Genomic DNA, 21,335 nt, shown 5'->3' with positions numbered 1-21,335 from the left:
AATGGCGTCAATGGCACAAGCTACACATAAAAAAGAACCTACTTCGAAGCTGCAATGGGCAAGGGAAAAGGAAGGGGAGGTGTTAGGGTTTTGAGTGTAGCAAGAGGAGGGTAAGTTTGGGATATTGAAAATTTTGAGTGTGCATGAAGCAAAACGTGTGGTGCAGGACACAATTGCCCTAGTTCTTCTATAAAAAATCACAACTTTAATTAAACTTGGGATAGTGGAGTTTTCTAACGTTCAGATTTTTATCCCAAAAAAATACTTTTATCATCCAGTTTTATTTTAAACTTCGCACAATGAGGCGCCTAATTAAGTACTTCAGCAGCACAGATTCCACATCAAATCAAATGAACATTTAAGTTACCAAGCATTACCATGCAACAAACGTACATACAAGTTATACAGTACAAATTACAGTAATAGGCGTTTCTTAAATATCCAGCCAGGTTGAAACCAGCACAAACAGTTGTATTGAATATTTTATTTAATAATTTGAACATAACCACGTAGAGAGGCAGATCCTCCTCATTTTTTATCCTTTCAAAGCTTGGCAATTAGCCCATTCTGAATAGGCTTGGCTGGCAGGCCATTCTCTTTGTCATCCAAATCACTTTGGTTTGGTGGAACATCAACAGCAGGCGAGCAATTGAAAAACCCATGCGGCTGCATATCATAAAATGCATGAACACAAAACTAGTATTAGCTTGTTTCCAGGTAAATATTTGGTGGAACAGATGAGTGTTAGCATGACACTCATTAACACATTCCTTCTAACAAGTATTATTTGTAACACACTATCAACTATTGGTTAAAATATTAACTACAAAAGTGAGACCCACAAAAATGGCATTTCCTATCAATTTCAGCCAATAAGAAAACGTGTATTCAAAATGGTGTGTCGCTAGAATTTCTTCAATATTGTACATTTGAGTGAAAAGTGTTTCAGTATGAATCTCATTTGAAAATCGCAAAGAGTGGTAAAGGCACAAACTAATGGTGAATAGCATACCATAAGCATGAAACCAATGCGTTCCACGGGCATAACAGGCCAGTCTTCCAATCTAGGAATGTGTGTCACTCCAAATACGTACCTGCAACATTTCGACATGTGTAAAAATAAATAACCACAACATCAGAACTGAGTCTAAAACAACAATTATCAGTCATTGATGGCACCTCAGGCCTTAGCTACTCATTATTAGCGCAGCTGCATATTCAAGTTTGCAATGGAAAAGGTTATTTGAGAAGGAGCATGCATAAAGCAAGTATAATAGTACACACAATATTAAAAGTTTTTTTTTACCATATTAATATCAAATTAATAAATTAAAGTCATATGAATAAAACGTTTTACCGATTTAGAGTTGTTTTGATTTTGATTACTTGTTCAAAGAGCAACTTCATCTGGGTAAAAGAAATTTGCAATATATATAAACAACAGTTTAATGACCATGTACTGTTAGTGTATAGTTTTACTCTCAGCCAATAAATAATCACCATTAGTATGACTTTTAACAGAATTATTGTAAAATTCGACAAACGTTTTACACTGTCCGTGCATAACTTATTTGCTATATAAACAAATCAACCCCAAATAGATAAAAGTGTTTTTTTCAATATTATTTTTATAAAACTTTTAACATTAAACTGGTCAAGTAGCAGGTATCATCATCTCACAAGAATTGAGTGAACTAACCAAAGAACTATATCAGCTTCCTCCAGTGATCGATTTTGCTTAACCCAAGTAGCCAAACCCTCTCCAACACGTGGATTTTGATTAGGGAACTCTCCTCCAGGATGCATTTCATCGCGTGCATAAGGAGTAACCCAAAGGTTGTGTTTCAAGAAAGCTGCCCTTCTCAAAAACTTGGCCTCTGAGCCAGCTAAAGGTAAACAATTTGAGCCAGGTACTAGCTTGTAACCAGTTAGATGCCCAGTTCGGTTTACAGTCCTAGTGTTCCTAACCTAAAATGTAATATATTGTAAGATATATAGTTTGTTCAAACTAGCAAATAATCCCAACATTTAAAAAATATAACTACTGACACAGTGAATATGCCTGTAGGAAATATATGAACTTGGAAATTTGGAAAAGAGAGAAATTCGTATATAAAAAAAAAACAATGAAACAGCTAACAAAAACACATTCATGTGTCAATACAGATTCATGATTTTCAAAAATATAAGCATCCTGGAATAGTATCAGTGTTTGGACACGTTTTTTTTACTCACGCCGTGTTATTTTTCATGTCAAATTAAGAGACGCAGAAGCCACTGAGGGTAGCTTCTGTGTCAGACACAATGAGAGATTGTTGATCTATATTAACAAATGATTTCCAAACACACACTATGTCTATAAGAAAAATTTGGTACAATTAATTGCCTATGGACATCTTAAATCAATGACTACTTGAATCATGCAATCTCAAAAAAAAAACTTTTTTTCAAATTATGTAAATAAATTTTCACATATGTAGCATAAGTAGTACTGTGCAATATCCTTCATAACTTACAGATCAGAAGCAGCATAAAACAGCAGCCAGATCAGAAAATTTTAGATTGCCCCTGCTACAACATCTAAAGTGGACAGTGACAGCAGAAATATTCACCCAGGGAAAAAAATTAATATCTGAATATTTTTTTTCCTGGGGAGAGGGGGTTTCAAAATCAGTAAGAACTTACAATCCAGTGACGAGCAGATAAAGGGTCACAATCACGCATTGCTTCCATTTCTGATTTAAGCAGTTTTTCTTCAGCATAAAATGCATTGTTATGAACATTATTGTCTCCTGGCTTTTCAACTTTGACATTCACCTCAACAACCTGGGCAGAGAGGGAAGATATGAGCTTATACTTGATGAGTTCTAGCTTTATGATGGAAGATGAAGACATTTATATCAAAAAGTGTTAGGAATCCTAGATGATTATGCAGATAATAGGGATTTTGGGATAGAAAGAAGATATATGAGAGTGGTGATTCAGAGAGAACAGGGAAATAGTTTTCTATTATGTAAGAACAGTAAGTGTTTACAAAGGAGCACTCTCCTTTCCACAAGGACTAGCCTTGTCAAATACCAAAGGTAAACTGTCACTAACTCCAGCTATTGACAAAAGGGTCTATTTATCCTCATTACCCCTAACTGACATAACTGTTCTAACAGAATGATCCCAACTGTCATTACAGTAGAATAACCAACTCTTTATTATTCTAGCTACAATTATGGGCCTGATGGGCCTTATTCCTCCTTTGGTACACTGGCAAGGCTTTTGGCTCATGCCATGACCGAATCTGATCAACCTTCCTAACAAAAAGGAACTGTAAAAATGAACTATTGAGTCATAAAATCAGGAGTTCAACATGGAAAATCAAGTATAAACAGGTAAAAGAACAGAAACCTCATACAGCCATGGTAGCAATGTCAAAGATTTAGATCATGGTAGTTAGTAGTCAAAACGACACAATGAAAAGACAAACTACAAATCACTGTTAATATATTGTACTCTTCTGAAAGACAATAATTATAGACAGCTCATTGTCCAGCTATAGAATGCAAGACACCTAACTATTGCATGAGTTATTCTATTGTTACCATTATATGATTAGGCCAGGTGGGGGAGAAGAAAAAATTTCCTTTTGCATGAAAGAACCTGCCCAGTTGAAAATGAAATTGCACGCTAACCTGATTAAATGCTTCACCAGGCTTGCAATCTACTGCCATGTCCATACGAGCAACAAAAAAATGTTGGTGGACAGGCGCGTATAGTCCAGGTGCAATGGTTGTGCCATATTTTCGAGTTTCACCTGGTTGCAATGCTCCTAAGCTGAGAATTCCTGTGAGCTTGACCTCTGCTTCTATTTTTCCATCCTGCAAGAAGGAAAATACAAACAAAGAATTATAGAGACAACAAACTAATATGTTTGAGGTTTAAACATTTAAATACAGCAGAAAGCCATAAATAAGGAATGCAATTTGGAATATTAGATGAGAAAAATGCATAGATTTAATATACATGAAATTCAAAATAAATGGAATATCTCTTTGCAATATAAAATATCGATGCAAGCAATGCTACCAATCCTACTCCCATTCTGATTTAGTTGCTACTTGCTAGGGTACTCCCCTTGAATCCCTCTCAGTACTCTATAGACAAACCATACTACCTGAGATAGTAGTATGTATTTAAAGGAAAGGAATATATTACTAGGCCTCAAAATAATTGATGGTTCTACCAATATCATTCAAAAGACTCACAGGTAAATGCATGGATATTTAACTTGCCTGATAAAAGTGCCAGAAAAATCCATACTCATAGTTAGCCACAGTGCATATAAAAGAAACTGTCAGCCTTCTAGACCTTCGAACTTCAGCCAAACCTGTTCTCCAATCTTGATGCTTCCATAAAATACCATGATCTTCTTCGTGCAAACAAACACAGTTTTCAATTGTTTCAACACCTCCATAGAAGTTTGTGAAATGCGCATCAAAGTATTTGATATAGCCTAAACAATCACAGCCCTGAAATAATGACATTATGCAAAACAAATTCAATTTCATCTACATTGAGAAAGGAGGAAAAATAAAGACAAGAATGAATGGAATATAAGCAAATGCCTTTACCTTCTTCAGAGAATGAGAATTTTTACCCAAGCCATCTTCCCCAGCATCAAAAGCATTTTTCCTATAGTGAGGATCATTAGGATCTCCATATGGGACCACCATCTCAACAAAGCTCAATCTATGGGCCACTGGTCTCCGTCCCCGACTTCCATCAATATAGGCTACTGAATGAATAACCAAACCCTCCCTAGGAGTGAATCCAATACGAAAATTCCACTGCAAAAAATGGTCAATCAGTTATAGCAATTCATGATAAGGATGATACATTGATGTTGTTTTGGAAAATATACTTAGACAAACAACCACCTTCTGCCATTCAATGAAGTGCCCATTAACACGAAAACTTGGACCTTCAGGCTGAATAATCTGCAAGGGTTTCACATCACTTCGGTCAACTCCTCCTTGGGTTTCACCAGAAGTATAATTTCTTAGTGGATCAGCAGGTGGAAGGGGGACAAGTTTACGATCTTCAAATTCAAGAACAACCATATTTTGCATGTCAACAAGTACATGGATTCCCTCAACTGGACGGGCATAGCCATTTTCCATAGGGCAGTCACTTTCAGTCCTACAAAAGATTAGTGGTTTAGCAAGTCTCCGGCTAGGAGCATCAGCTTCACTGTGATATCCAGCACACCTACAAGTTTCAACACCACAAGTATTAGATAGAACAAGACATAGCTGAAATAAATTCTCATAATATGCCAATCAAATAATCTTGAAGCAGTAACTAACCAGGGATCTACCATCACGAGATCCATATCCTCAATCCCTCTCTTCTTCATTGCTTCACGAAAGGGAGGAAAGTCCTTTACAACAGCTTCACACTCAGCATACTCCACAGCATCCTATAGGTGCAGAAAGACAACATAAAAATGTCGATTTGAAAATAATTGAAAAACTTGAAGGTCAATGTAGCAGTTGTAATTATCATAATTTGGGTATTCAATTTGGATACATTTAATCCTGTGAGTTTCGATTTTATCCATAGATTGGAAAGGGATATTCCTATCTCAGTTTCTTCTTTCAATATTACTTGATTGTAGAAAATAGTTTGTGTAGATGGCAACAAACATCCCTCTTTTTGCAAATGGGGGACTTTTTTGCTTGATTATTAGAATAATAATGTTCATAACCGTTAATGAGTTTGACTACTTTGTTTCACACCAATTGGCCTACAATGAAAGCATGATTAAGTGAATTGCTTGAAATGGGTAAATGATATAATTTTTTCCCGTTTCGTGCATGAAATTCTAAGTAAATCTATATAATTCAAGTCCGCAAACATGTTCTTTCTGAATTTACCCACTATTTTTGTCACCAAAAGCTAACATTAGTTCTACTTGAAGTAGTCATACAATTGAAGACAAAAAGATGATTGTGCCAACAACTTCTTAGGATTGACCAAGAACAATCTTATAGGAACTTAAGAAGTGATTTCAATTCTCTCTAAGTTCATGTACAAGTATTGGCAAAGTCATTTAAATTCTGTGAGATAAACAAAGTCACAGCACAAAGTAATATAAAATTAAGATAGTACCAATGGCTTCTTAAGTTAATGCTCAGTGTGACTTCCATTCTTTAAGCACTTTGGGCAAGTTATAGCAAAGCCTTTCAAATTCTAAAGGGAAGAAAATTACAAACTTCCACATAGAAAAATTGGAAAAGAAAAAGATAAATAGTTTAATAATCAATTAGCATGGGATGTTGAAGAATAAAAAAACCCTAATAAGCATCACCATTTTAAGGAAGAATAAAAATTGGAGTAAGTTTGTATACCATTGGAGGCTGAACATCAGGAACAACTGTAGATGAAATCACTTTGCCCCTATGGTGTCCACCTCGAGTTGTTGCATGAACTTCTCTAAGTTCAACAATCCATGTGCTTGTCTCATTCGACTTTTTATTGTAAACAACTAGTCTTGCTTTCCTTGGAGGAAGTTTAGTTGGAATCACAGGTCCACCTTTTGTCCTAGGGAGCAGTGATGGTTGGAAAGGAGGGAAGAAATATGCATCTGCTAATGCAACAACTTGCTTTTCTGGTTCTACCAGGTCTACTTCAATAAAGCGCATGCCATCCCTCACCTAAGATGATCAAAGAACTTCATCAACATGCAGAAACAGTAATATAGAGGTTATAGCTTGATGGGCAATGTCTAGCACAGTTTTGCCATTACTTGGTAGTATAGCCAAGCAAAATGTATACCAAGGAGGAAAATGAGTTATGTACCTCAGGTGTTGCCCCAGCTGCTCGAACGGTCGCTACAGCTACTGATATTTCAGCAGCAGTTAGTGGATCCAAAGGGTGGCTGGTTTGAGCTCTCACCATGACAGTGATACCTATTATGCCAAAAAGAACAGTTCTTCAACTTTGGATAAGAAATTTCATTGAGGAGAAATGAGCACATAAACTAGGCAGACGATAAGAAAAACAGAAAAGACCGAGGACAACAAAAATGGCATGGCAAAACTGGGTATAAAACCCAAAACACAAGAAGGTTCCCAATCTTCCTGCAAATCAGAGGGAGCAACAAAGTTGAAGCACCCATGAAGCAAAATACAGCAGAGCATAATTGTATCCTCATTGAAATTGGGGGAATTAAAGAAAGGACAAAACTTAGATGCAACATTTTAGTACTATTCTCTAATCAATATTTAGGAGCTTCACTTAAATAACTTATGCTGGTCTTTAATACAAACTTTCATTACATAGACTACTGGAATGAAACTCCAATTTTGATTGGAGAACAATACCTAAAGCACCTGATGAACTACATCTAACTTTTGTCCTTAAAAATAACCCCTAAAGATAGGACTCCTAACCTCCCCAAGCAGACACATCAAAGGACTGCACAAACTAAAGATTGTCATAGAAGAACCTATACATTGCTCTCCATATTAAGAATATAGGCTGATTATTTGAGAGGAAAAAGAAAAATGTTCTCTTTCTTTATGCAATTAAAAGGAAACATGGCAATTCATTCAAGTTCTCCTGCATGACAAGTTGAAAATTCTAAAAATTCTTCCACCGAGTATAAAGAGAAGCTAAAATAAGAACAAAGCATGAAATTGATACAAAAAAACAAAAAAATCCAAAAGGAAAAAAAGATTAAAACTCAGTATAAGAGAAGCGCAGTGTGTTTTTACCATGTAGCTAAGTCCAAGTAAGAAAAGGAGTACGTTACTCTGTTCCGTAGATGAGAGTATATAGAGAAAATGATGGTGAAAATGAAAAGAAACGAAATTGGAATCAGACAATTAGAATAGAGCTAGATCAATCATGGGTATGGAAGAAAGAAAAGGAGTGAGTAAAGTGTACTTTTATAACTGATAGTCAAATTCAAATAAAAATTGGAGTCAGAAAATCATCATAAAGAAAAGGATAAGTCAAACAAATAAATAAATTGACTGAATGAAAATATAAACTACTTTGACATGACTAACTTGTTTATTCACATCATTCTATTAGCAACCAAGAAAGACGATCAAGTCAAATAACAATAAAAACGGAGTCGCTGAGTTGGTTGAGTAAAATATATGAGTTATTGGAAATCTCAGACAGGGTATTTGATTTTCACTGATAAAAAAAATGAAATATTAAAAAAGAAAGAAACCTTTGGCAGAAGCGGTTTTGGGAGGAGAATCGATGGCGGAAATGAAGGTGGCAACAGAGGGTCGTTGTTGTGATTGTGATTGTTGTTGTGGCGCAGAAGAAGAAGAAGTTGGAGGTGCTGCGAGTGCGACCTTGTTGTTATTTTGGGTGGCGCAACATGGCGTCGTTTTTTCCTGAGCTGTGGCCATTGGAGAGGGTTAGCAAGCTCAGCGTAGTAAATCCCACTGCAATAATATTCCACTGACATACAGCAACAATAATGCTGCCAGTTGTTGTTTCCACTCTTCGCCGCCACCACCGCTGTCGCCGCCGCCACCACCACTACTTGCAGAAATAACAACAACTACTCAATGGAATCACACGAGGTGGTGTTTTGATTATAAAGAAAAACAAAACCAAATATTATTAGCAGTAGCTTGTTTTTTTCTTTTTCCTTTATTTATTATTTTTTTTTTTATCTTAGATGTAGAATAATAATGATAGATTTCGAAGAAGACGGATATGTAAGTAGCATCTGTCTTTAATGCTTTTTTTTTCCAATGAGAGAGGAAAGCGATGGGATGGGAACTCAACTGGGTTAATGGTTAATTAAGTTAGTGGAGTTTGGTGAATCCAATTTTGTTAAAAAAAAATTCTCATTTGGTATAAAGTAGTTTTTGGTAGAAATCGTAATTCATCTTTGTCCAAAATTTTGAGTAGATGATTATTTTTTTTAATATGATTTATTTGATACCAAAATCAATGAAGATTCAAATTTTAAATGATTTAATTAAGAGACCAATTTTATTAATTTAATTAATGAAATAATGATTGATTGATTCATATGCATCTATGAAGGAAAGAAAAGGATATATTAATGGCAAGAGGGGGGAAGGTAGTAGGTGGATGGACGGAGGTGGGGAAGAGACGGGAGTCACGTCAAGGAAAGGGACAAGGTTGGCATGTAAGCAGATCAGCCACCAGTGGAAGTGACACAACATACACACACCAAAACTCAGACGGAACATGTAACTGAAAGTTACATGATGATGGACCCACTTATGACTTTTTTTTTTTAAAAAAAAAGTTTAGCAAGAAAATTAATTCCAAAAATTGTAATTAAAAGTTAAAAAAGTTTTCAACTTTGTCAGAGTCTAGATTCTACCAAAAGGTGGCAAGTGAGATTTCTAGACGGAGAGATAATTTATCGATAAATATTTACATATTTTTATATTTTGCTAAGATAGTGGTATATAAGCTGATTTTTTATATATTTTTTCTGTGGTTCTTTTTTATAACTCTCTTATTATCTCATGATTAACTTGAGCGTTGAAGTCTTGTTGGTGATTCAAATTTATTTTGTTGAGTTGATTTTAATTCAAGTTTTATCATCAGATTTATTCTTTCGATCTACATCTAGACGGTAAAATCACTTTTAAATTAAATCTGATTACTTTTCACTAAATATTTAATTTATTACTAACAAAATTCTCACTCAACAATTAAATTTAAATTCAGACTATTATAAAATATAAATTTATTTCTTATTAATTAGATAAACCTTTGTAGACATTATTTTAGTTTTCCTTTTACCTTTTATTTGTCATGTGAATTGTGTGATTGAACTAATAGTTGGATAAGATTATAAGAAAAATATTAAAATGGATAATTTTAAAATAAATTATTGAAATAGGTTTGTTTTGTCACAACAGCATCTGAAACTTGTTAAGTTGTAGAGGATTTCTAGTACTATATGACCTTTTTATTTTTTCCTTAAAATGGATTGCATCTCATGTTACAATTTTGTGAGATGTAGTTTCTATGTAAACACTTGTTGCTAGTTCACGTAGTACTTCTTTGGCAAATTAAGAAATAAATAGAATAATTAAAATAAATGAGACTCTTATTAAGACCCCACTATTATATTATTTGAGTAAAAGTTGTTCTTATTATTATTATTATCACTCTAATTTTAAATATTAATAGGAATAATATATAAGACTCTAAAAGAGTAACTATGACCTAACAAGAGATTAAGTATGCTATATGTTTTATATTAAGAGAAGAAAGAAACAAATTAGGATTAGTTGTCATAAAATAGAAGGGATGAGAAAGAAGAGAAGAGAGTCAAAAAGATATTAGAGATTTCAGTCACAACTCATCTTAAAATTAGGGATTTAGTGAGCAAAATAGGCATAAGGATATGAAAGTGTCCTTGGAAGAAATTTGCTAAGCAAAATTTGGACAAAAAATGGTGAGTGAGGAAATTTAGGACTTCGCTAAGAGAAATTAATGACTGAATTAGATTTGAATGTCTTCATAAGAAATGTAGCTTTGGATGATAGGTGACTAATGACATTTGATTCACCCCAAAAAGGTCTATAACTCAAGGTATGATCAAATTAGTGGATAAAGATTGAGCTCTCAAGATTAGAGAACAATTTCATGTTCCTTCTAACTTTATGCATAGTAGACAAGCATACCAAATTTTGAGGTCACAAAAGTTATAGGTAATTTTCTTAGGTTTCAAACAATATAAAGATTAACTTGAAGGGGATATTATAACTCTAGATATTATGCTTACACTCTATGGTGGTTGTAGTTGTGTAGGAGAAAAATATGACAATAAGCTATAAGAATTTTAAGGAGTATGATATATTATGCATAATACTTTGTGTTTGAGGTAAGAGAGCATGGCATGTGTGATGTAATTATAACAAGTAGTACCTAGCTTATGAGAGGTAGGATCCTCCATGTGAATTGTTAAGTAAGGGCATGTGCATCTATGTGAATAATGCATCATGACGTGAGATATATGTGGTTTCAAAAGTATGTATATGAGCGTGATTGGGGAGGTCGCGAAGGGTTATTGAACTTCGGCCTTGAGGGTGGTGATACCTTATATGAAACCTCTATAAGCCCATGTTGATCTCATGGGTTGGGACATCCTTACAAAGTTGGATAACCTTGACAAGTCGTCAGAGGTGTCATCCTAGTAGACAATGTTAGTATCGGATTCCCAGAGTGAATTTTTCAATTTGCTTGTACTCATAAGCTACTTTCACAAAAGGTTTTTAACGGTACTACTTGCATATGGGATAGAAAGAAATAAAAGACATTGCATTGCAAGTGTACATGATTGTGAATGTGTTTGACTTATGTGCTTTGTGATGTGAATGTCATGAAGTGTGAGTGATTTCATCTAGGATTGTTTATATATTTGTTTATATGTGAAAGCTGATAATGTGACTTGTAATGTGAATTGATGTGAAATCATGGTAAAATTTATAAGGGTTATATCTAGAATAATGTAATGTGACTTGTAATGTGATTAACGATATAATAGTATAAGGTGAATATTGGGAATACCTTGAAGTAATAATAACCCTAGACTTGACTTTGGTAGACAACTCAAAGTATGAAATGAAAAAAGGTAGAGACTAAGTAAGGAATGTTGATGTTAACTATATAGAGGTTTGGTAGGAAGATATTATCGGTGAGACGAAATTATAAAACTAATAAGGAGATTAAATTGGTATAATAGTCTGAGAATAAGAGAGAAGTTAACAAAAATAATTATTGATGGGAAGGTGTAGATCCAACCTCAAGTATGAGATATTTACCATAAAACTAATAAGAGAAAAGTCATTAGAGATAAGCAAAAATGATGTTTGAGTAAAAGAGTCTAACTGCCCGTAGAGTCCTTAAATCACTCATCGGGACATTATGTCTTACCTCTCTAAGTTCTCATTTTTTTCAAGAAATCCATGGAGGTACATGTTGGTGGAGCTTAAAGTTGATGCATGTAAGAAGACGTATCTATAGCTTATATTTTGTATTTCTCCCTTATGCTTGTAGAAGCATAACAATGATAAATAGTTGGATCAAATATGCATGATACCGTTTTGTTTTTGTGTAATAATCTTTTTAAGTTATGAGTAACTTTTCACATGTTGTTTATTGTAGTTTATAATTTTTGTGTTCCTAGACAACTAAGCATAGTTAAGGTAACAACCTCTAGGGTATTACATAAATAAGATTGAAGTTTGGAGAAGAAATCAAAGGAGAAGTAGATGAAAATAATAAATTGCAATCAAGTAAAAATGACAAGAATGAAAAGGACTAGTTTTAAAATATGGATGATGGCATACACACTTCTTTGAAACCGATAGCCATTTATGCAACGTGTATGGTGTTATTGTTAGTATAGAGCAATAAGAAGATGAGAAAATAATAAGAAGAAAAGAGAGAAGACAGAAAGTTTTAACGTGGTTCAGCACACAATGTATGTACCTACGTCCACGGCTACACTAAGAGAACTTTTTATTACTTGCATAGTTTTGCACACATTTAAAGCTTACAAGGTGTTTCTATATATAGCACTAATGAGACACAAGTTTTACAAATCAAGTGATGTGGGACAAAAGAACTAAGACCACAAAACTCTAACAAACCTCCCACTTGGGGTATAAGTTCCAAACTCTAGCAGCTCCTTGTAAGCAATGAGTTCATCGACTGAGGCAATGCAAAGCTAACTGAGGCAATGCAAAGCCTCGACTTGTCAGTTGTAACAACTTTAGTCAACATATCTACTGGATTCTCTGATCCTAAGATCTTCAGCAAAGATAAGTCTCCATCATTTATCAACTCCCTGATAAAATGGTATCTTAATTGAACATGCTTGCATCTAGAATGGAAAACTGGATTCTTAGCAAGACTTATAGCACTTTGAATATCACTAAATATTGAAGCATTATCTTGTTCTTTACCTAATTCATTGAGAAAATTCTTTAGCCAAATCATCTCCTTAGCTGCTTCTGAGATAACTATGTACTCGACTTCCGTGGTTGAGAAAGCAACTCTATGTTGAAGTTTAGACTTCCAACTCACAACAATACCTCTCAAAGTAAAAATGTAGCATGTGGTGCTTTTCTTGGTATCAAAATATCCTCCCAAATCTGAATCTAAAAATTTCTGTAAAGTAAGATTGCTTTTTCTAAAGCACAAACACATCCTTGAAGTACCCTTCAGATATCTGAGTATCCACTTTACGCCTTCCCAATTCTCCTTTGCTGGATTTGATAAGAACCTACTGACAACTCCCACTGCATGCGCTATGTCAGGTCTGGTACACACCATAGCATACATCAAACTCCCGACTGCTGATGCATATGGTACTCTTCACATGTAACATTTTTCTTCATCTGTTCGCAAAGATTGCTTCTTTGAAAACTTCAAATGAGATCCCAAAGGGGTATTCCTTGTCTTAGAATCTTCAAGGTAAAACCTGTCAAGCAACTTGTGTATATATTTCTCCTGAGACATCTTCAAAATTCCTTCTGGTCTGTTTCTAAGAATTCTTATACCAAGGATTTGTTTAGCTAAACCAAGATCCTTCATTTCAAAGTTTTTTGCCAACTGCTGCTTCAGCTTGTTAATTTCTGCCATACTAGATCCTGCAATCAACATGTCATCAATATACATGGCAAGGATAACATAGCTATTAGTATATTTCTTAACCTAGCAGCAATGGTCCATGTCACATATATTGAATCCTGAGTTGCTCATAAACTTATTAAACTTCTTGTACCACTGCCTTGATGCATGTTTCAAGCCATATAAACTTTTATGAAGCTTGCACACAAGATTCTCCTTGCCTGACACTTCAAAACCTTCTGGTTGGGTCATATAGATATCTTCCTCTAAATCCCCATGCAAGAATGCAGTTTTAACATCTAACTGCTCCAAGTGAATATTCTCTGCAGCTACAATACTCAGAATAACTCTAACGGTAGTCATCTTTACAACTGGAGAGAAGATCTCTGTGAAATCAATTCCTTGTTTCTGCTGAAACCCTTTCACCACAAGTCTCACCTTGTATCTTCTTCTACCGTCAGATTCTTCCTTTAGCCTATAGACCCACTTATTCTGTAAAGTTTTCTTTCCTTCTAGCAATTTAATTAAAGACCACGTCTTATTCTTCTAAAGGGATTTCATCTCATCTTTCATTGCTAGCTCCCACTCAATAGTGTCATTCCCCTACGTAGCCTCACTAAAACATTCTGGCTCACCAACATCAGTTAACAACAAATAATGCAATGAAAGGGAATACCTATCTGGTGGTACTGAGATTCTGCTAAATTTTCTTGGAGGAGTTAATGGTTCTGGTTCTAACTCAACCTCTACGCCTGTACTCTGGTTTCTATTGGTTACATCACTTTCTAAAATTTCTTCAAGTGTTGCTTTCTCAAAAATTTCTGATAGTTTACCTGCACATGTAGATTCTACAGAAAGTTTGTCCTTATAAAATAAGTTCGCATTAAAAGTGACATTCCTAATTCTGATAACTTTCTTGTTTTGGTCACCCCAAAACCTGTAGCCATACATGTCAGATCCATAACCAATAAAATAGCACTTCCTCGCCTTCGGATCCAATTTATCTCTACTATTAGAGTCTATCAGTATATATGAAACACAACAAAAAATTCTTAAATGTGAAAGTTTTGCCTCCTTTTCAAACCATACTTCTTCGGGCAGCTGATAATTCAAAGGAATTGATGGTTATCTATTGATGAGATATGCTGTTGTGTTTATTGCTTCTGCCCAGAATGCTTTAGGCAAGCCAGATTGGATCCGCATACACCTCACTCTCTCATTCAAGGTTCTATTCATCATTTCTGCAACACTGTTTTGCTCAGGTGTTTCTGATATTGTCTTAATCATTCTGATCCCATGCTCTGAACAGAAGTCCTTAAACTCTTGACTATCATACTCTCCGCCATTGTCAGATTTCAGACTTTTAACCTTTAGACCTGTCTGATTTGCAACTTCCATTTTCCACCTTTTAAACACAGAAAACACATCAGGTTTATTTTTAAGAAAATAAACCCATACCTTTCTGGTAGAATCGTCGATAATGGTGACATAGTAGCGTGAGTTTCCAACATATTTCACTAGGGTTGTCCCCCAAACATCTGTGTGCACCAATTCTAGCTTTTCAACTTTAAGAGTCTTCCCTGCCCTTGAGAAGCTAACCTTTTTCTGCTTTCCAAAGATACAATGTTCACAAACACCAACATCAACATGCTTCAGGCTTGATAGCTTACCCTTTGCCACCATAAGCTTTATTCCTTTTTCACTCATGTGCCCAAGTCTTTGATGCCATAGGGTTGAATTGTTGACTGCCTCAGTAACTGCTACCATATCCTTATCTACAATCATGTAAAGAGATCCTCGCTTCTTTCCATGAGTCACAACGAGATTGCCTTTTGTTACCTTCCAAGCTCCATCTCCAAAAGTGGTGTAATGCCCCTCATCATCCAACTGCCCTATAGACATTAAATTTCTCTTTAAGGCAGGAATATGTCTGACATTGTGCAATGTCCATAGGGATCCACTAGAGGTCTTGATGTCAATATCACCTCTTCCGACAATGTCCAGAGATTTTCCATGTGCAAGGTAAACTTTCCCAAATCTTCCAGAAATATAGTTAGACAATAAATCTTTAGAGGGAGTGGTGTGGAATGACGCACATGAGTCCATAATCCATGAATCAACAGGACTATCCAAGCTGCAAATTAATGCATCATCAAATTCATCAGTTGCTTCATTTGCGGATTCATCATAATCGCACTTCTTGTTTTTGTGAGTCTTGTTCTTCTTTGGTGCCTTGCACTGATTGGTAAAGTGATCTCTCTTGTCACAATTCTAGCAGATAATGTCACTTCAAAATTATGTCTGACCTTTTCCTTTTGACTTTGATCTGCCTCGACCATTCTGACCCTTCTGGGTAGTCCTTCCCCTGCCTTCAGAATTCAATGTTGAATTGGAAACATGACTAGAAGATTCTCTTGAATCTCTCTTGCGAACATCTTCTTTTAAGATCAAGTCACGGATGTCACTAAGCTTTAATGTGTTCTCCCTTGTAGAACTACTAACTGCAGTAACAATTGTAGCCCAACTATCCGGTAGTGACGACAATAGAATCAATGCCTTCATCTCATCCTTAAATTTAATCTGCACTGACTCCAACTAGGTAAGAATAGTATTAAATTCATTAATATAATCAGTTACAGAGATACCTTCTCCCATCTTGAGGTTGAACAACCGATGCATCAAGTATACTTTGTTGCTTGCCGACGGCTTCTCGTACATATATGATAACACCTTCATTAAGCCTGCAGTAGTCTTCTTGTTTACGATGTTGAACGTGACATTCTTGGCTAATGTCAATCTGATCACGCCAAGAGCCTGTCGATCTAGCAAGTTCCATTCTTCTTGCTTCATGTCATCTGGCTTATCCCCTGATAAGGGTTGATACAACTTCTTCTGATATATATAATTCTCTATCTGCATCTTCCAAAAGTCGAAATCTCTGCCATTGAACTTCTCGATCTTCACCTTCCCCTCTTCTAATGCCATTGCTCCCACTGCTTCCTTTAAACTGAGAAAACTCCCACTAATTCCTCTAAACTAAGGAAATCCCGTGAATAAGAAGACAAGAAAGGAATAAGGAGAAAAGAGAGAAGACACACAGTTTTAACATGATTCAGCACACAATGTATATAGTTACGTCCACAGCTACACTAAGAAAACTTTTTAGTTATAGAGATTTATAGTAATTGTTTCATCAACAAAAATGGCAATAATTTCTTTGAAACAAATAGCATTAGATGTTTATAGAATTTCTAACCTAATAGTGTTGAATTAAAATATTTTGACACATGTACATATGTCTATCATGGTTTATTTAACATTTTGTATATGAGCCAAGCTATTTGAGAAATACTTGAGCTTAACTCGTTAAATGCTCGATCAAGTTTGTTTATTTAATTAAATGAATAAACTTAAGCTTGAGATTAGGCTTAATTATTAAACAAGTCAAACTCAAACATTACAAACTAGACATTAATAGTTCGTGAAAATCTCTCTTGTATTTACACCCTTAAGTTGTTAATTCATTTGTCTTTCGACAATTCAATTGTCATAAGAAAGCCACATAGTTTTTCCATGTATATATTAGCATTTTGAAGCATTTTTGTATAGTTAACAATCTCATGTCTCAAATGTGTCTTCAAGCGATCTCGCTTACTAGTTTTACTTTAACTTAATCACATAAAACTATATTCTAGACATTGAAACATTTCTTCTCACCATCTTAATATTCAAATTTTTTTTTAACCGAGTCAAACTTTCCATCTCATTCATTTTCATTTGAATACTCTCTTCTTATTTTATTTTTATCAACGGAATGATTTAACAATTTATAATTGAACATCAAAAGTCAATTTCAAATATATATTTTATCTTCAAAATATAAACACATTAACATGTATATGATATATCATCTTTTATATATATATATATATATATATACCAATTGAATGATTTAGCTTAACATTTTATTTCTTTCAATTTAGACATGTTTTAACTTGATTTTTTTAAAAATTATCAATATTTTTTTTTAAAAATATATCACAATATAAATTATTTATCATAAATCTAACATATAATTTATATGTTAAAAATACATATTTATAACAATTTTTAGTTATAACAATATAATTTCTATATTTGAAAATATTTCTTTATTACAAATAATAAATTTTAATTATATAAATAAATATTCATTCTATGCCAGACACAATCTAAAATACTAGTTTATGATGTGAAATGGATACTACTCGAATACAATTATCGTCTTTCTTCGTTATGTATAGTTTCAAGTTTCAACAACAATTATTTAATTTTATTATTTATACAATAAAAAGATGATATATAACCTAATATATGATATTTTTTTATAGAAAAAAATCATGCACTCGTTCTCATCTAATCAAATTTATCGATTATAATAAGTTTTTTGATTTTTAAAAAATTATCTTAAAAATCATATCAACAACAGTATGCAATTGGATGATGATATAATATATTTTTTCTGAATTATTGTAAAATTATTTTATACTATGAGTGCTTCATCATTAAATTCTATTTTATAGAGATATTATTTTATATATTATAGATGAAACCATTTTTTATACTTCCATGTAGTTAAGAAGTACTTTAAACGTGATTTTTAAAATACTTATTAAAAATTAATAATTTATCCTACATAATAATTTATAATTTGATAACAACGAAAAAAAATTATATTATAGGTATATTTTAATTAAATTTTATAAAAACAATATTTTGTTCCGTATTATTATTCAAAAAAAAAGCTGCATCCATAATGATTTTCTTTGCTTTTTATGATAGCAACAAGGTGGGCCGTTAGGGAAAAGGTGGGGAGCAAGTTGACAGTTTTTGATTGATAAGCATTCCTATTGGACGGGGTTAGAGGTCTGGACTATGGGACATGGACAGCTTGCCAAGTAGGCTATTTCGGCTACAAGGATAAAAACAAAAAATTAAAATTTTTATTTTTAGACGTATTCTCATTCTTTGTTTTAAAATTATTTATTATAAGAAAAAAAAAATATAATTTAGTGGAAATTAGTTGTTACTCCTTTCCAGCTGTATATAGTGATTATAAAATGTTGAATTTGGAACATAATTATATTAAAATATAAAGACTAAATTAAAACTATTTTAGTATCAAAAGCATAGTTTTGAAAATCAGCTGAGAGGATAAACGGGACATTGGATCGACCATTACATTGAACCAATATGAATCGGCCGTTGGGACAATTACGCACTTCAGTTTTGACTTGGTGCACCCCATAATTAAACTATTTTTTACCATAACGGACGTAAATGCCCTTCACCACTATCATGAAGACCAGAACCAAAACCACCACACCCAACACCGCAATTGTCCAAAAACCCTCAGTGCGATGATCGAGTGCCAACAGCAGCACCCAACCACACTCGCCATCAAGAAATTGTTGCCTAAGAACCACTACAACAAGGTGGACATGCCGATCATTTGTGCCACACGCCCCCTCCTCCCTCTAGATCATTGTCATAGGTGGGGCTGGGTTCATCGGGTCTCACTTGGTGGATCGCTTGATTGCTCAAGGAGACGGGAAGGAAAGAAAACTTGATGTCCCATTTTGGTAACCTCGACTTTGAGCTTATCCGACACGACATCCATTGAACATTCATTTGGGAACTTCTTAGCCCATTGAAATGTTTCGAACATGTTTCTCCACCTTTATAGATTGATGAATTTGTGGCATTTTCTTATGAGTATTACTGATTGACCAATCCATAATGTATTTGCATTACAAATTGAACAATCTATAATTATATCACAGAGGTGGAGTCGAGCATGGGGTGTAGGGGGCTTGCGTGGGCGATGGCGGGACATGGAAGCGATAGTGTGCACAGATCTAGTGGTATAGAGGTTACTGCAGCCCGCGATTGATGGTGGCACTCACGCATGGTGAAGGTTCTCGGAGAAGGTGGCGGGAGAGAGGAAGAAGAATGGTAAAAAGGGGATATTAGATAATTATGAGGTGCACCAAGAAAAAAATGAGGTGCGTTAAATAGTTTCAGGCAGCTCGTTATGCATTTTTGGCTTAATGGGTCAAAATTCTCCAAAATGCTCAAACTATTACTAGTTACTTTTGTTGACAGTGGCCCAACTAGTGTGGCAGCCCACTATTACTACTCACAACTCCCTTCTTGGTACATTCAGCCCCCCTTCTTTATAGATTTTATTTGGTAGTTTCTATTTTCACTCCTTAATATTACTAATACACTCCCCTTTATTTTGTTTTACCAAAATACCCTGTGTTCCAGAAACTAATACACTCTCCTTTTACCAAATGGTTTTTGACTAGCAAAAGAAGGAATTCATTAATCTCATGATATGGATACAAGGGGTACCCAACCCATGCAATATATCCTCTAACTATCCTAATTCATCCCATCCGTAAGCTAAAAACAATAAACTTTAACAAATGTGCTATCTAATACTCACACGGTGACTAAGCTTGGAACATTCCCTACTCATGTTATATACAAGTATATGATAGGATGGGTCTTTTTAGGCATAAATAGGGTGTTTTTAAGAGTAGATAGTTTTGATATTATCCTTTTAATGTTCAGTTTTATTTTATATTTAAAATACTAGATTCTGTTACTTGTATGATTGATATTCTCTGTAAATATCTTTTTAATATCGTGTAAGGAAATATCTATTTTTATGTTTATCTCTTAGTTTTGGTAGAGTGGTAGTATCAGTGATAGCATGGAGTTATTTTGTGCCTATGGGTATACAATATTCCTTAGACCACACATGTCTCGACAGTGTGTGTGTGTGTATATATACCCCAAAAGATAAGTTAGATTTCACTTGCTCAAAACATATTATATTGCATCACAGACATCCTCAAATCATTAGATCCATCACGCATGAACATTGAAGTAGTTAGACACGCACTTGGGCAATGGGCATACCATCCACTGGCTATATGAGTATTTGAAATTGGCTGCAAAACTTTTCAACCAAGACCAAGTATAATATAAGATATCATGTATGACCGAATATTCCTTGTTGAATACATCTTCGTCTATGACCGAACCCTAAAACTAAAACCCTTATTTTGGTTTTAATTAAAATAAGGGGGAATGTATTATTTTAAATAAAACACATTGATCAATTCATTTTCCCATTCTTCGTCTATGAAGGTTTTAGGCATAATGGTTTCTAGCAGTCCTCTCGCTTGAGCAAACCCTTATGTGCAAAATCACCATTTGATAAAAGGGGAGTGTATTAGTTCTGAAACACTGGCGGTACTTTGGGAAAAAAATTACAAATGAGAGTATCTTAGTAATAGGGGAGTGAAAATAACAACTGTCTTTTATTTTTGTTAGTCAAGCCCAAACTAATCTATCTTTAATATCTTTTCTGTAAGCCCAAACAATACATCATATGATCCATCAGCGTCATAAACAACATAATTCATGAATATTTACACAATATTTTTTTATGCAATTCACACATAATATTAATTAGAAAAAATTTTAAAAAACTAAAGCTAATAAATCTAAAGATGAATATTACTTAATAAATTAAAGTTAATAAGCATCAATGTTAAGACAAAAAAATAAAAAAATCAAATGAATTTAACCGCAATTTCTTGGGTTTTAATTCCTTCAAACTAAACAATTTT

General features: G+C 34.2%; 1 protein-coding gene across 2 annotated transcripts; it reads right to left on the bottom strand.

The window, feature by feature from the left end:
- Positions 1-334: 334 nt before the first annotated feature.
- Positions 335-8,697, bottom strand: LOC114423112 (copper methylamine oxidase-like). 2 transcript variants are annotated; one of them, XM_028389735.1, is made up of 12 exons: positions 8,237-8,697; positions 6,853-6,962; positions 6,402-6,707; positions 5,358-5,470; positions 4,929-5,259; positions 4,623-4,838; positions 4,284-4,520; positions 3,684-3,869; positions 2,686-2,826; positions 1,700-1,968; positions 1,013-1,094; positions 335-666 (listed from the first exon to the last, which is right to left on the bottom strand). In XM_028389735.1, the coding sequence occupies exons 1-12, from the start codon at positions 8,421-8,423 to the stop codon at positions 544-546; spliced, it is 2,301 nt and encodes a 766-aa protein (XP_028245536.1). In that variant the 5' UTR covers positions 8,424-8,697; the 3' UTR covers positions 335-543. The 2 variants fall into 2 exon arrangements, with proteins under 2 accessions (XP_028245536.1, XP_028245537.1); XM_028389736.1 differs by lacking the exon at positions 8,237-8,697 and adding an exon at positions 7,770-7,909 and having other exon boundaries at positions 544-666.
- Between the last annotated feature and the right edge of the window lie 12,638 nt (positions 8,698-21,335).

This window comes from Glycine soja, chromosome 8 (assembly GCF_004193775.1).
Source record: "Glycine soja cultivar W05 chromosome 8, ASM419377v2, whole genome shotgun sequence".
Lineage (NCBI taxonomy): Eukaryota > Viridiplantae > Streptophyta > Magnoliopsida > Fabales > Fabaceae > Glycine > Glycine soja.
This window is presented reverse-complemented; position numbering and strand designations above follow the sequence as displayed.